Below are 16,537 nucleotides of genomic sequence, written 5' to 3'. Positions count from 1 at the left end.
ACTGCCTGAAATGTAATAAAATAATATTGCTCACTGGTTCTTGTATTCTGGCTATGGAGCTACTCTTAGTGCAGAGAAGGCCTTTGGTTTACACACAAGTGAAAGAAAAAACGCATCAACTACACCAGTTTGCTGTAATTCAACACCTCTACATTGTTCATCATAGTCAGAAAAATCAATGAATGCACCTTTGCAGTGTTCAATCGAGCTGTTTATGTCTGTGTTATCACCATCAGTATTTGTAGCTCTTTGTTCTTTTGTCCTTGTAGAAGCACTTTTCTGGCTTTATTTCAAGTAATACTGTAGGTAATTATAGTAATGACACTTACTTTACATATTACTGGTTGTGGAATGTAACTAAGTACATTTATTCAAGTGCAATTTTTGAGCACTTGTTCTGTGCTTAAATATTTCCCCTTTACTTTATACTTTGACTCCTCTACATGTATTTGACAGTTATAGTTGCTAGTTATTTTGCAGGTTCCGATTTTGCATACAGAATATATAATGAGCTCATAAAATAGGATGCATTTTTATAGATTTAACCACCCAATAATATAGTTTGTGAATGCAGGACTTACTTTTTTTTTTTACTGATTTTACTTACTCTCACACCCAATCCTTTCATCAATGGACTCTATGTGTTGCTTGTTAACACACCGGGTACCACTTTGGTGTTATTTTTGGATGTGTAGGGCTCCACGGTCAAGTTAGCAACAATATATATGCAACAACCGGTTAGACTTTCAACATAAAACTAGTAGTTGACGTTGTGAAATGTTGTAATTCGGTTAGGTTTAGGAAAAGATCGTGGTCTGGGGTAAAAAATGACCTTTACTTACGCAACTTAAGTTAAGTAACAAAACTTACATAAGTTAAGTAACGTACGTACCTTCACCACAAACAATCAATGTTGACTTTCTGTTTCACATGGGAAACAAACACCAGTCTCCTGGACAAAAGTCCGGTTTCTGGACCACCTGCTTTTAGCGTTCATAAATGTTCATAAATACAGGGCTTCCCCCATTATGTTTAACTATGATACTAGGGCGCTTTCCAGAGCGTAACAAACTAACACCAAGGGGTCTTGACCATGTGTCCATATGTGAGGACTTCATATTACATTTTAAACACTACCAAACACAGAACATAAAGGTTCAACTAAATCAAAAAGTGCATTTTTGCGATTTGTATGTAGTTAATTTAGTTAGCTAGTAAAGTATTTATATGTAAACATGACCATGCAAATCATGATTCAGCCCAAAATCATGTTTGTGGTAGATACCTCCAGAGAGAGCTCATTTTATAAAAGCTTACAGCTGAGGGGTGCAATTTCTGCTTGCACCCAGTAATTAAGGGGCTTCTTTTAGATCTCAATGAAGAAACTGAGGATACAAGAAATGCACACAGAAGTAGGAGTTCACTTAAAACTTTTTCATCCGATCTCACGCCTCTATATAATTAGCTCCACCTAATTCCACAAAAGCTCTATTCACATCGTGGTCGGAGTCGTGGGAAGTTAATGAGGTTTCTTCTCTGTACAGGTTTGATTCAAGAGGCCATCGTCTCCCAAATCCTTCAAGTAGATTTCTTTGCAGTACTGACCTTTCTGTGTTGTTTTGCTGGGTTGCTCGGTCCTGCCGGTATCCGAACATTAAGTCAAAGAATGGGCCTTGTGACCTTCTTTAGGTGACAGATTTACTCAGGTGTTGATCGTAAATGTGAGACCAGTGAATGTCACATACGGCACAAACACGGCTACCCTGGTTGAATGGCCCTCAGGGCGAATATGAACACATCTCATTTCCATCTCTCAAATGGAGATGGAAATGAGAACAGCCGCTCCGAAAATATGCTGTTTTGTGCAGTACTGCTGGAGAATGTTTTACAAGTACCCTGGTTTTCGGCATTTGCAGCAAATTATAGTCAATAGTTTCTGTCATTCTGCTGCAGTGCACCCCTGAAATTAACTGTGTTAAAGCATTTTTTCCCAACCTCACTAAAGCTGTCTCTGTCCTCCCTTGAGCCTGGCAGCTCAGGGTTTCTGATCCTGGTTCTTTGTGTTTCAGGATAAAGATTGAAGAAGAATATGCCAAGAACCTCTCCAAGCTGTCTCTGAGCCCCCTGGCAGCACAGGAAGAAGGGTGAGTGCAGAAAACAGAAGCTGGAGGAGGAAATAGTTTGTGCTGCCTGGAAAGCTCCCTCTGCGAAACAGTAGTAATTAAAAAGGACTGAGTTTTTAATCCCCTTTATTCCCTTACTACTTTTTGTGTTCAATGCACCTACAAATGACTGTTACCATCATCAAAGAGCGTATGTTTTTTTTTTCTTTGAGCAGATCTCAAAATCAGTAGACAGGGAAGATGAGGCAAGATAATGTGGTTCCTTTCCAGCTGAAGAAATTCCACGATTACAGAACATTTTTGTTTTATACATAAATATGAAACTAACAGAGACACAACCCCAAGTCCAGATAAGTTTGCAGGGTGAAGGAATTACCTTAAATGAAACACCGAACATGACGGTACACCCAGGAGACCCCAGACATTTTTTCTATCACTTAAAATTGACCTAAATAGGTTAAACTGGGCAACAACATCATGGGGTTGTAAACAAGCCAACAGGTTAATCTGATATATATATTTGGCAGAGAAAATGAAGACGAACGGTAAATTACATCCTGAACAGTGCGTAAACATCCATCACAATTTATAGCCTGCTTTTCAAAATAAAGTGCCGCTAATGTGGCAACATTGTCGGCTTGTTTACAGCTCTTCTTACTGTTTGATGGTGTAGTTGATAAGACACATCCCTTTGGTGTGAGAGACCCGGGTTTGAATCCACTGTGAGATACCATTGTGTCCCTGAGCAAGACACTTAAACCCTCGTTGCTCCAGGGCTGTGCGACCTCTGACATAAATAGTAATAAGGTAAGTCGCTTTGGATAAAAGCTGTGTAGTACTTCCCCAATTTTTTTAAGTTAAAATTTAAATGTCAGTAGGGATGCTTTCAGGTGTAACAGTGTTGGAGAATAGTTCAGTGTTTATTGTCTCTTGTCCCATAACAAAGGCGGGTAAGGGTTAATTTTATTTTTACATTTGTTTTTTAAGGACACTTGGCGAAGCCTGGACTCAGCTGAAGAAGAGTCTTCATGACGAGGCTGAAGTTCACCTCAAGTTCTCCAACAAGGTAAAAATCTGCACTGTTGGAAAGGAATGGTGTTATTGTGAAATATCATGTAGAGCCAGAGACCTGACAGTGTTGGGGCCCTAGGTGACATTTGAAATTGACATTTGAGACCAAACCTAACCTGGTATCTGTGAATGTGTCCTCCTATAAACTGTGTGTCAACCCAGATACTGTTTTCTTGCGTTGTAGAGAATTCATGGGGTAATTTTCTTGAAATGAGAATGGTTTCAACGGTGGAGGGGACAAATGGGGGCCCTCCCCTCAAAAATTTTAAGCATTAAAAGCTTCATTTTGCATTAAAAATTCCTGTACCAGTTTATGGTGGAAATGTCTTTATCTATATAAAGGAAAACAATATTCAGGCGGCAGGAGACAATTCAAAATATAAAAAAATGCTACGCAAATGCACACACGTTCATTTCAGCACCTCCGATAAATTGCAGCTCACAGTCCCAAACAGAGCAACGTTGTACCTCAGATTTTAGATGTTTATATTGCAAAACCCTATCAGATACGTTACCACTCGTCACAACTGTCTGGATTCACAGCGCGAGGTGCATGCACTTGATTACTATCAGGGCTTATCGCGCCAAGCCGAAAACTTTCTCTTGCTGTGCCCCCTGACATTTTGCGCCTATGCCTCGGGCCGGCCCTGTGTAAAACTGAAAATATTAATTAACAATTTTTATAATTGATAAATTATTCATCAGGCAGAAATATCAAACACTCTCAAATTGTTGTTATCTCTGTTATATGTGATAATAAAAAAAAAATCTTTGGGTTTCCAATTGATGGTCAGATAAAGCAAGGAAAATTATGAATCCACCTTCATCTCTGTTACATTATAATGGTCTTTTTTCACAAACGATCAATAAACTAGTTTTAGGTGTAAAAATGTTAAATAATGCCTAAAGTTAACATTTATAGCTTCCTCCGAATCACAAACATGTGAGAGTCTACTTTCGTCCTGTTGAGTGGATAACCTTTGGTTTGCAGTTTTCCGCACCTTCAGGTTAAGTGTTTTCAATCAACTGACGTAATAGATACATGATCTGACCACATCCTGAGGTGACGGGCTTGTTTACCTCAAACTTGTCAGTGTTGACCGAAGAAAATGACCTGTCCGCGATCCGATTACCAGCGGTGCAGAAACCACACACTGGGCCTCAGATACAGCCTTAAATAACGCAGAGGCTGCCTCGGAGCTTTTCATATCCCTCTGTTGTCTAATTAATTAGTTACGTCTTCTGACGAGCCCCCACCCAGGGCCATGCAGGCTCTCCCCTGCTCCAATAGTGCTCTGACACTCCATGCTTTGTTATGAGACGGGTGAGGAAAAGGTAATGCGTGGTCAGGCGGGGAATGAGAAGTCTTATCAAGCCTGCAGAAGCTCTGGCTCATTTATTTTCTCTGAGTTTCTAATAAGCTACATTTTGTGCATATATATATATATATATATATATATATATATATATATATTATTGCTTTGGCATTTGCACTAGATTAGCATTCTGTATGGAGAGCCAACAGTGCTGACGAGGACTTTGTAGTTTATTCAAGTATCATAAATATATTAATGGACGAGTGTTTGGTGAGAGGAATAGAAAATTGAGGCTTAAAGTGTAATTGTCTCCCTTTTATGGTGATGGATATGATCTTGTACGACAGGAAATAGGCTTTATTAAGCAATAAGCCCTAAGAAACTGTACTTTACCATGATTTTAATGAACTTATAAGATAAATGCACTTTAGCAAAGAATGTATACATATTAGAGAAAGGCAACTATGTTTTAAAAAAGAAGGTAAAGCTTTGTTACCTAGTGTTTTACCATGCCCATCCTCACCTGAAAAATACGTGCATAGGTCTATTTTTATATAGCTTATTAGGACCTTTGATTAAGTTTTTTGTTAGGCTGCAACCTCTAGTGGTAGAACAGGTCCAAAGTCCATACAACGAGGGCGGTAGGGTGCTGTGGATGTGTCAAGTAAACTAAGGCCTTTCATTCAGGAGACCGAAGTTCGAGTCCCGTGTAAAGGAAGGTCAAAGTTGACATGTTTGAAGTTAAATACCGACGACTCATGTCATTTACATATTTTAACAGCTATGGAGTAAAAGTCAATTACCACTGAGGGAAGAGTGTTTGCCTTCTTTGCATTATACAACAAACTCTTTTACATTATCACCCGCTGAGATACTTGTTTTCACAGCTCCACACTGAGGTAGAAAAACCCCTGCTGACGTTCAGGGGCGACAACTTCAAGAAGGACCTGAAAAAGTACGACCATCACATCACCGACCTCAGGAAGCAGCTGGCGAGTCGCTACGCAGGTGTGGAGAAGGTACTGAGTCTGACATGCTGTTCCCCTCACTCCTTAATGGCTAATGTTTCCCTCCAAAGAGTAAACCCTTTTTCCGAAGTGAATCTCTAAACAGTCACTCAAAAAAAGTACACATCAGTGTTTGTCTACATCAGAGAGATTACATAACAGAAAGAGCTTCAGTAACTCCTACACTTACTGTATCATCTTTGTAGCATACTTTGTTACTGCTTCCTACCTGCTAAAAATCATTTCATGAATGAATTAGTTTCCTCTTTATACCTACAAACATTTCAGTTTTTTATTTTCTGCTGGAACAAATGCTTGCTGTGGTGAGTAGCAGCATTATGTGGATGATGTGTCTGCACTACAAGAGAAAAGACAAGGCAAAGTGGAAGCATCAACATTTTCACGTCAGCCAAGACATTTTAGTGATATTTTGGCATTTTGACAAATGTACAGCGAATCTATTTAGTTTTCCTATGCACATATTCAAAATATGACAGGCTTACTGTCTAAGGTGACCAGATTTCTGAAATGAAAACTGGGGACATTTTTGGTTTAGCGGTCAGTATGTCATTAAAAAAATATGTTATTATATATGAAATAAAAAAAGGGGGACAATTTTGGTTTTATAATCTTTCAAATATAACTCTTTTGAATTAAGTCAAGTAATTTTGAGGCTACCATTCATACAATAAGTGGAGGCTTCTGTTACAGCTGTGTGTGTTTCTCTGTAATTTCTCCATGATCCTTTTCTGCCCTAGTTCTGCCTTGGAAGTACTTCAGCTAATTGCTGAACGAGGTCCACCTGGCCTTTGAAGGCGGTCTTTAAAAGCTCCTGTGCAAGCGTCAGAAAGGAGGCTTTTTGATTTGGGACATTTTTGTGTTATGTTCCTGTGTTTTTGGTGTGCTTAATTTTATTTGCACGTTATGTCTGTTTGATCCAGATAAAAGCAGCTGTAGTCGTGACAAGAGACTGGCCGATACAGCTTTAACATACTGTGCTACTATGTATGCTCTGCTGTCCGGTCTCTCTGGCCACGTAAAATCTGATTTCAATTCTGTTAACACCTATAGTCTATGATTAACACATTTACTGGGACAGCTCCAGACAGGCCACCAAAACCGGGGACACCCTATTACTGTCAAGTCACACAAGCCAGGATACGCAGTATTTTAACTGCACTTGTTGTAACTGCATTTGTTAAGCTTTCTCTTCTTGCTCATCGCTTATAAACTACCGGTCAAAAGTCATAGAGCACCGTTAATGGTACATGTTCTAGTTTGTATTTAAAAATAAAAGTAGTTTAATTCTAGTGAACAACCTTAAATAGCACAAAAGTAAGCTGCTAGAGTTAAAAATAATGTTTACTTCACCAAAACAGACAATTTCCAGTTCCAGTAACCAAAGAAGAAAAAGACAAAGTTTAGGTCGCTAGCATTTGTCTTTTCTTTTTTTTTCACATTTTGGAAAGGCTAAAAAGACACTGAAACAACACAGGCATTGCTATTTAACGAACAGTTAATTGTGTTGCATGGTGTCAATTGGTGTATGATTGTGTGCTTGTTGGCCATTCCTGTCATCCATTTGTTTTTCTTAAATTCTAAACATTTCTAAACTGAATGTGTATATTTGAGACCTGCTTTAATTATCATCTGAAATGTTTAATCGTCATTCATTGTTTATTGTGTATCACTGAAGTTATCCCAGCAATGAAAACGATTTCTAGACAAAAACAAACTTTTGGCTCCGTCTCTGCTCCACTGCATTAAGTGACCTTATCAGTGGGTTTAGGATGAATCCATCCCACATGTTTTGTTTTTGTTGGTGTTTGAAAAAGAGATTTTCCTGACTTGCACTGTATGTTTACTACGCTTTAAACATTACTGTGACCTTAGAGAGGTGTGGGAATAAGAGGAAACACTCAATTTATGTGGATTAATAAAAGATTAAAGGATGTGACAAGGATTGTAGCGCGGATGTCAGTAGCCAACATGAAAAGGCTGTAATGACTCTTGTAATAGATGTAGGCACAGTAAATCTGAGGATTATGCTGAATGACTCATTGTTTCTACATTCACACATCCCGTGTGATGTGTGTGTTTGCGATGCAGGCACGTAAAGCTCTGGCAGACAGGCAGAAGGATCTGGAGGTGAAGACCCAGCAGCTGGAGATCAAACTCAGCAATAAGACGGAGGAGGACATTAAGAAGGCCCGGCGGAAATCCACACAAGCAGGTCAGAATAAAAGCCAGTCACAGCAGCCATGTTTGGATCAGTTAATTTTAACTGTCCCAAAGAGGACGTCACCAAATAACTACAGACACTGACACAATGGCCAAAATCACTCACAATTCACTATATAGTCCACTATATAGTAAGTTCGCCATTTTGTACTGCTGTCTAAATGTAGGCCTACTTATTACATAATAGTCGACTCAAAGTATCCCACAATGCATTTTGAAAAGTAGTGTCCAACCGATGGTCACTAACCAAGCGGTATATACCATCATGCATTGCTCTGATAAAAAAAAATGGTCCACCAGTCGACGTTGATCTGACACGTTTTAATTGTGTGACAGCAATGATGAGAATTATCTGAGTAGTGTCCGAAAGTGTTGTTTTCTGTTTGCTGATGAGCTTATATAGTCCTCTACGTAGAACTCCCTACATAATCTAATCCACCTGTAGGGGGAAATTATTTTGTATGTCTTAAAGGAAACCGGTAGTTGGACATATTTGGAAATTTGCTTACTTGCTTTCATGCATAGAGTTAGATGGGAAGATTGATACCACTCTCATGTTCCTACTGCATATGAAGCTGGAGGAAGCAACCAGTGAGCTTAGCTTAGCATAAAGACTGGAAGCAGCTCACTATTGTAACCTATTTTATAAAGCTTCGAGTGAGTTGATTTTCCTCTGTTGAGTACTTACACAGGTTATAGGCTTATGTATTTAGTTTTTGTCTACCCTCTCTGACTACAACCGAGGTGAGAAACCGCGGCATGAAATCTCCGACTCGTGCTAGCTGAACACACAAATGTAAGCTAACACACAAAGTTAAGCTAAGCAGGTGTTAGCAGTGGCTAACGTGAGCTAACTTGGTGAAATATTGTCTCACACAATATCGTTTGGTGGTCGACATCCCACCGCTGCCACCAATGTAACCAAGGGTTATCAATTGTGCTAAATTTATATAGGTTATGAGGCCCTGTTGTCGAAACCAAGTTGGAACACACTTTGTTTTATTTACTCTCTCCCACGCTTCAGTTTCACCGGCACAGATTTCCTACATCTGTTTTCCCAATGTGCACATTTCACCCAAAAGGCAACTAAATAAAATAGCTTGCACTATCTCTGTTGTTTAATCTGTACAAAAACTGCAGGATAAAATAACGACAATTTGCTCTTTCATAGTTATGTGCTGGACTGTTTCTTGGCCGGCTTTCCTGGCAACTTCAATTTACCCGACTCAAACAAACAACTTAAAACCAAATTAACTTCACATTACAATAAACATAGTCTGTAAGACAAACACACTGGTCGGTCCACCACTTGCTTTGGCCCAGAGTGAATTATCTCAACAAGTAATTGGATGCTACTTTAAAATAGCATCGGATGCAGTTCAGCTTATTCAAATGTTGAAATTTCATTGTGCCAAAAGTAGAGACACTTTAACAATATTTACTACAAAGTAGGTTCTTTAAATTGCAGCTTCCAGTGCATTTCTCTGGGGTCAAACATATATGTTTTCTTTCTATTTATGGTTATCACTTCTGATCATGTCTCTCTCCCAAATCCAATTTACAATGTAAGTTCTTCCGATCTTTAACTATTGCTCAGAATATTTCAGCTCTCTGTATCCTAAAACATAAATAAGTGTCAGATAGTCAAACAGAAACATGACTGAAGCTTATTAAAATTCATCCAGTGAAGGTAAAAATACAACCCCATCGTCGGCAGTGAGTGCAGCCAGCCGTGGTGACATTTGGCCCAACCTTGAGAAGCAGAGTTGATCACCGACACGTGGCTGACATCATTTAAATGTGCCTTATGAGCGGTAGTGATTGGTGCTGTGGACTGTGACTAATTTACTGTGGAAGAGAGAAAGAACAAGATAAGTGCTTTCTCTCTACTGAAGCCTGTGCAGAACAGACACACAGTGTTTCTCAGATAGGACCTCTGTCTTTTGCTGTGCTTGTGCACAGTTTAGACAAATTAAACAATACCAAATCTTTACATTTTGATAAACATTATAATTATGAAAGGTGCAAATAAAAATCTGTGTTTATTTTCTCAATACAGAAGCAATCTAATCTAAACTTAACTAGAGTCTTTTGCTGGAAATAAATAGTAAAATAAATCCAAAATGCTTTGTAGACGTACAGTAGTCACAGCAATTTCTCACAAAAGTAGTAAAATACAAAACATAATGAAAACATAAAACAACACAAACTAAATGTGAAAACATTTCTTGTGTGTCTTGTTTCTTACAAATGTCCACATTTAAACAATGATTTATTTTTGATGGAGCAAACAAAAACTTTTGCAAGTTTCTAAATAAAATTCATTAAATAAAAATATAATACCCCAAAATTAATGTAAAGAAAATTTGAGCAGTTCAGGTTTTTAGCATTGATTTTAAAAAAATGTAGTGGAGTAAAACACAATATATTTCCCTTTTGAAATGTGAGTAGAAGTAAATAAACGTAAAATGGAAATACTCAAGTACAAGCACCTTGAATTAGTACTTACATACAGAACTTGAGTTAATGGACATCACTGAAATAGAACCTACAAAACAATCTTGGAGCTTAATTAATACTGTAAGGAAATTGGACAGCATGTACACAATAAAATAAGTAATTTTTAAATAACAAAGTCATGATTGCAGATTCAAGACACTGTGATTAATCTTTGAATCATTGAGGAGTGATTTATGAGCACCCTCTGCTGGTCCTTTGGGGTTTTTGCTCCACGGATTTACACTACTACTATTAAACTATTAAACAGAGCTGGTGAAGATGATTTTTGGTATAAGACACAACCTTGTAAATGCTGATTGCTGTTTGCTCTTGTTGTGGACAGTAGACTTTTGTTGACCTCTGAAATCTCCTTCATGTTTTTGATTTGTATTCTGCAGGAGACGACCTGATGCGCTGCGTGGATCTGTACAACCAAACCCAGTCCAAGTGGTTTGAAGAAATGGTCACCACCAGCATGGTAAGACCTTCTCTGTGGGCATGGATGGGCAGTATTTATGATACATGTATTTAAAAAATATATTTCAAATACAAGGCAAGGTTTTTCTGAATAGCCCATTCCAACAATTCAGAGCTTTACATAAAACATAAAAGCAACATAGAGAAACATAAAAAAGACAGTGAAATACAATTTTAAAAGAGTTAAATAGAAAATAAAAACAGGGCGGTAAGTTACAGACTTAATAAATCGCTGCAATTCTTAAATTCATAAATAGATCTCTGCAAGTGTTGGTGTTTGTTTTAGCAGCATAAGCTAACTATTTGACCTGAGTAGCAGCCCTCACAGTAAATGTTAGTTTGCTACTTTCAGCCCATGTTAAGTTTTCACTGGTTGTGAGTTAGTTAAAAATTAAACTGTTGGTTACTTCAAAACTAATCTTCATCTGGGTGATCACAGGGATATGTGAATATTTGAATATTTAACTGGTTGCCTGTCAGATTTATCACATGACTCATTAGGCAGAGAAAAGCTGTGGGATCGATCAAATAGGCCGATAGGTAGGTTTGCGAAGTGATTTTAATGGTACCTTGGAAAAGTATTTTAGAAATACAAAAATACAGTAGTTTATTGTGATACATAGTTTGGCTGCTGTATTTTGTAGTTGATTTTGATACACTTAGAATTAGAGTATCTTATTTTAAAACACTTAGATGTACTTTGTCTGCAAATGACTTATTGGGGAGAAAAAAAGAAATTTATGTTTGTCCATATAACATAAAACATTAAAGAAATATGTCTAGAGTAAAACATATCTAGTAATTTAATGCTTTATGATAATTTCTATATTTTATCACCTTCATCAAATGTGCAGCTCAGTTTTTGTTACTACATAATATATTTTATGGATTGGGGTTTTAACTAGGTGAAAAAAGAATAATCAAATAAATTACTGATTATTACTATTACTAAATATAATTATTTGTACACGTACAGCAGTGGCATCTGAGGGTAAGGCCAACAGTCTTTCTGTGTTACTGATGATGAACTTTTGTCTTCTCCCCCTTTAGGAACTGGAGAAACTGGAGGTTGAACGGATTGAGTGGATTCAGCAGCATTTACGCCAGTACACGACGCTGCGCCATGAAACGGACATGTTCAATCAGAGCGTGAGTTCATGCTCCTTACTCCGGATTCACATTTGATTGGATATGTCTATGTAACTGCAACCAAGTTCAAGATTAGCCATCAACAGTACTTTTACATTTTACAGGAAGAAGAAAGAGAGGAATAAAATCGATTTTTTTAAAAACACTTAACATGTAGGAAGATATAAATTAATAATCAACACAGGCACATAAGATTTGAACTAGTGAAATGTATTTTTCATTTCTTTAAAACCCTTTTTTGTGTCAGACATCGTATACCTGTTCTTTAAGCGTCCATAAATCCACTTAGAAAGAGGAAACTTGCCTGAGAAGTTTTCTTCAGTATCAAAGATAGTTGTCTGTACATTGCAAACAGGAACTACTAATGGCAAATTCGTCATACTTTTAATGGTGCTTATTTGCCAAAATGTAAACAAAAACAGCCTGAATACAGTCGTGTAAACATACTTTAGAATGGAGGTTATTTGCAATTCTTTACTCCCCATTTATACATAATAGTTTACCCTCATTTTTTATTTGTAACTAATCTTTTAATCGGCAAACAACTAGTAAACGTACCAGTGATGGCAACTGGCTTTGACATGATTTGTGTGCCGCTTCAGCCGAGCCCGTCGCCGAGTGTAGATGTTGACAGAGCGAGCCCTAGGTGCTCTTCCGTCAGCCTTTCATCCAACACACTAGCTGTCATCTCTCTGTGGCTCAGAGACACCCACCCACACCCTCTGCTTATGTAGGAGGTGTAGAGTAAAAATCTGTAAATCTAACGAGACGTGTCCTGTCAGCACTGTGGGAAACTACCACAACAAGGTTGCGTCTCTGTGTGCTGGCTGGCGAAGTCCTCAGAGATGATACACACGCTCGAGATCAACCTGATACGATGATCTGTAAGCAAAATAAACATTTTATGTTTTATATCTTATTTAAACAGGGGACATTTTACTACAATAATCAGTGACTATCTGCCTAATCTGAAACAATTCAGTGTTTGGCCTAATTGCTCTAATTAGGATAGAAAATGATTTCATCTCACATGAAACCTGGACTAATAATAATAAGTATTTACAGCTAACCTGGCTCTGTCTTTAGGTAACAAAAACAGCTTTCCAGCTTGTCTATAGCTCACCAGCTTACCACATGTTATACTGTATATAATTTTATTTGGACAAAAAGAAAACAATAATTCCCTGTTTTAGGGGGTGTCGTGGGCTAGTCTTCGCACTCTGTTAACTTGCTGTGGCTTTATACACCAATAAGCCATAACATTATGACCACTGACGGGTGAAGTGAACACTTATTGCACTCATTATCTCGCTACCATGGCACCTGTCAGCGGGGGAGACATATTCAAGGGGGTAAGCCACAGTTGAAACAGTAAAGCCAACCAAAGCCTGCATGGACTATTCCATGTAGACCCAAAACCCCGTGGCATCCCGTTGCACATGAGAGATGTAACCGTATTGCTTAGATTATAAACTCTCTGTTCGGCCATCAGTGAGGCTGCGTTGGTGTTTGGCAGGTCAGCCCCGTAGGTGAGTCGATTAAACAGTGATGATCCGAGTCAGACAAACAGCTATGCAGTTACCAGAATTACGGTGTTTCTGCTGTTGCTCTACGTCATTAAACCACGGTTATGAAGCGCGATCATGCGCAGTAGACGCAGCAAGTAGCCCTGTAGTAGTATTTTATTGGTCCAAAACTAGCTTCACTCCTCTCCATTCAAATCTGCGGGGTGGTTTCGTCCAATAATATACTGTCTATGGATATATTAGGCAGCAAGTGAACATTTTGAACTCAAAGTGAATGTGTTAGAAGCAGAAGTAATGGGCAACTTTAAGGATTTGAGCAACTTTGGGCCAAATTGTGATGGTTAGGAAACAAGGTCAGAGCATTAAAAAAACGGTCTGCAGCGGTCAGTATCTATCAGAAGTGGTCCGAGGAAGGAAAAGCGGTGATCCGGCTGGTTCTGATAGAAAGGTGTCAGAACACACACAGAGCATACACAGTGGAGTCCACGCCTCAACGGGTCAGGGCTGTTTTGGTGGCAAAAGGGCGACCTACACAATATGAGGCAGGTGACCATAATGTTATGGCTCATCGGTGTATTTAATAGAAAGCATAAACATATATTATTGTAGCTAGCTAGCTGGAAAGTCAGGGAAACAGCTAGCCCGGCTCTGTCCAAAGCGAGCAAAATCTATCTAAGTTAACTGGTCTGTAGCCATATACCAAATTTCATCCAAAGTAGTCGGTAAGAACTCTTAATTTGATCCACACTTTTGGACTGACAAGCCAAGCAGCTGCCATCACCATCCCTTCTTTACACTGTATGCGACCTGTTAATTGAAATAAATGAACTGAAGAGTTGCTGATGTTTAACGGTGTAATTTTGCTGTTTGTGTATCTGTAGATGGTGGAGCCAGTCGACCAGCTGCTGCAGAACGTGGATCCAGGAAAAGACAGAGAGCTGTGGGTGAAGGAGAACAAAACCGGCGATGTTCGGCCTGTAGATATGGACATATAAACCGTCCTGACCTGGGATCTAGCCATTCGGTCTTCAGTATTATAACACATCCACAGAGTCCCAGAACACTTCTGATAACACTGATCCCGGGACAGTGCATGTTCAGAGGTCTGCTCATCCTCTCTCTGACTGGAATAACTGGAGGAAAGGTTCAAACTTAACGCAGTCTGAGTCCAGGAAACAGTAACCGATCAAAGTACCAGCATGTTCCTTCGACATTTTAACCCTATCATAATCAACATTAGCTTATTGAATGCCATTTAACATATTCTGCTGTTTACCTGTTGTAAAGTTGACACTATTAGAAAAATTATATGTATTTTGAATCGTTTAGTTTAGCTTCAATCTACACTTTTCCAGTGTGAGTAAACCAAACAACACAAAAAAAGTCTGATTATTGATATTACCTTTATTTTAGATACGGATATTGAAGCATAACGAGATCTTAGAATGAATATGATATATTTTCATATTTTGCTGGTTCATTTTTGGTGGAAATGCATGTTTTGAATATCTTGCTTTTGCTGTGTTACAGAGAGCTGCGCAATTTGTGGAACCATGATGGTTGTTTTTTGGCGTAGTTTGTTGAATTTACACAAAGGTATTCTGCATCTCTTGTAAGTGACGGAATCAGTTTAGGGAGCTTTATCACAAGCAAGCTGAGAATTTACGTGTATAGCGTTAATATCCAGTAACCTCAAATGTTAAAAAAAAACCAACACACACATACAGTGTTTTTTGGAATGTGATTTTGATTTTGCTCGCCACAAGTCTCAACACGTGGTCGAATGGATTTAGGCCAGGGTCTATTTTGGATCAGTCCGGAGGGAAAAGGTGGTCCAAGTTACACTGAAACACCTTTTAGTGCCTAACGGTTATATACCTGGAATGTCCTTGACATATTCTACTCTGCATCAGTGTACATTTGTATATACAAGCTAGATGTATTTTGCTGTCAAATGTTTAACAGGCCTCGGATCTTTGGGCCGATGAGGTGTTTGTACTGTACAATGTTGTTTGTTTTATTTTTGGTAAATGTACAGAGAATATCTTTATGATGGTGGTGGGTAAAAAGGGGGCTAAATGCAGCAGAAAACATAGTCTAAAAGAAAAGATAAAGGAGGCAATTTGTGATATGGCTTGACTTTGACTGGCACGTTAAATGAAGCACATTTTGTCAGAGACTGCATGTACAGTATTTGTCTGTGTTTACATACGTGTGTGTCTGTCTTTGTTTTTACATTTAGTTGTGGTCTATCTGTCCTGGATTAAGTTGATGAAGATTAAGATTATTATCTTTCTGTGGCCGTTCTTTTCAATTTCTTTAAAAAGCACGAAGCCAATCGAATAAAGATTCAAGTCGTAATAATAATCCAGCTGCCAGGCACAAGAAAAGAATTGCTATTAATAAAAAATGCTTACCTGCCTTATCACTAACACTGATAATGCATAAAGTGCAGTACATTATATTTGTGTTAAATGAAGAAAAGTCGTCTTTATTTGAATTGTGAATGGATTCAGCACATTCAGACTTTGCTTTAAACCCAAAAGGCTTCATGCGTGGGTTCATATAGCATATCTGTTGTAGAGGTTTTACCAGTGTGTGTCAATGTTGTGCACTAAATGTAAGTTATTATGTTCCAACTAAATGTTCTTGACAAGAATCGACGGTTTCAAGATGATGTAACGGTTCAGTTTAATGCCCTTCTGTGATTAACATTTTCATAACGTGCATTAAATCTGATGTTCCTGATGTTTTGAGAATGTTTGATCATAGGTGACCTCTGTCCAGACCGTGTACTGTGGAATGCAGTGTCCAAAATAAATCTCCTCTTTGAAAATGAAATATCCGCGGTGTGTTATTATGTAACTGCATAGTGGGGGGGTTAGGATTTCAGAAATGGGAAGTAACATTTCAATGGTTTTTGACATTTGTGTTGAGCAGGGGAACACACACACACACACCAGCTGACTGCTGTTTAATCAGCTGAAACTTTTGATCTTCAGGTCAGTTTACAGGCTCACCAAACGCCACTGGATCCAGTCCAGCGCAGATTGGAGGGGAAAGTAGGTGGATGCTGTGGATTCTGGCCAGGAATTAAGCCAAGCCAAAACAGGCTTTAAGACAAGATG

The 16,537-nt window shown here is 38.5% G+C and overlaps 1 protein-coding gene across 2 annotated transcripts in view; it reads left to right on the top strand.

The window, feature by feature from the left end:
* gas7a (growth arrest-specific 7a) overlaps window positions 1–16,221 on the top strand; it is a 46,673-nt gene extending 30,452 nt beyond the window's left edge. For both annotated transcript variants that reach the window (XM_046043640.1, XM_046043641.1), the window contains 7 exons: window positions 2,070–2,144; window positions 3,111–3,189; window positions 5,398–5,529; window positions 7,627–7,750; window positions 10,656–10,735; window positions 11,785–11,883; window positions 14,291–16,221. In XM_046043640.1, the coding sequence (XP_045899596.1) occupies window positions 2,070–2,144; window positions 3,111–3,189; window positions 5,398–5,529; window positions 7,627–7,750; window positions 10,656–10,735; window positions 11,785–11,883; window positions 14,291–14,404 (703 nt within the window). In that variant the 3' untranslated portion in view covers window positions 14,405–16,221. The remainder of the gene's footprint in view (window positions 1–2,069; window positions 2,145–3,110; window positions 3,190–5,397; window positions 5,530–7,626; window positions 7,751–10,655; window positions 10,736–11,784; window positions 11,884–14,290) is intronic.
* Window positions 16,222–16,537: the final 316 nt, after the last annotated feature.

The sequence above is a fragment of the Micropterus dolomieu genome, linkage group LG02 (assembly GCF_021292245.1).
Source record: "Micropterus dolomieu isolate WLL.071019.BEF.003 ecotype Adirondacks linkage group LG02, ASM2129224v1, whole genome shotgun sequence".
NCBI lineage: Eukaryota > Metazoa > Chordata > Actinopteri > Centrarchiformes > Centrarchidae > Micropterus > Micropterus dolomieu.
This window is presented reverse-complemented; position numbering and strand designations above follow the sequence as displayed.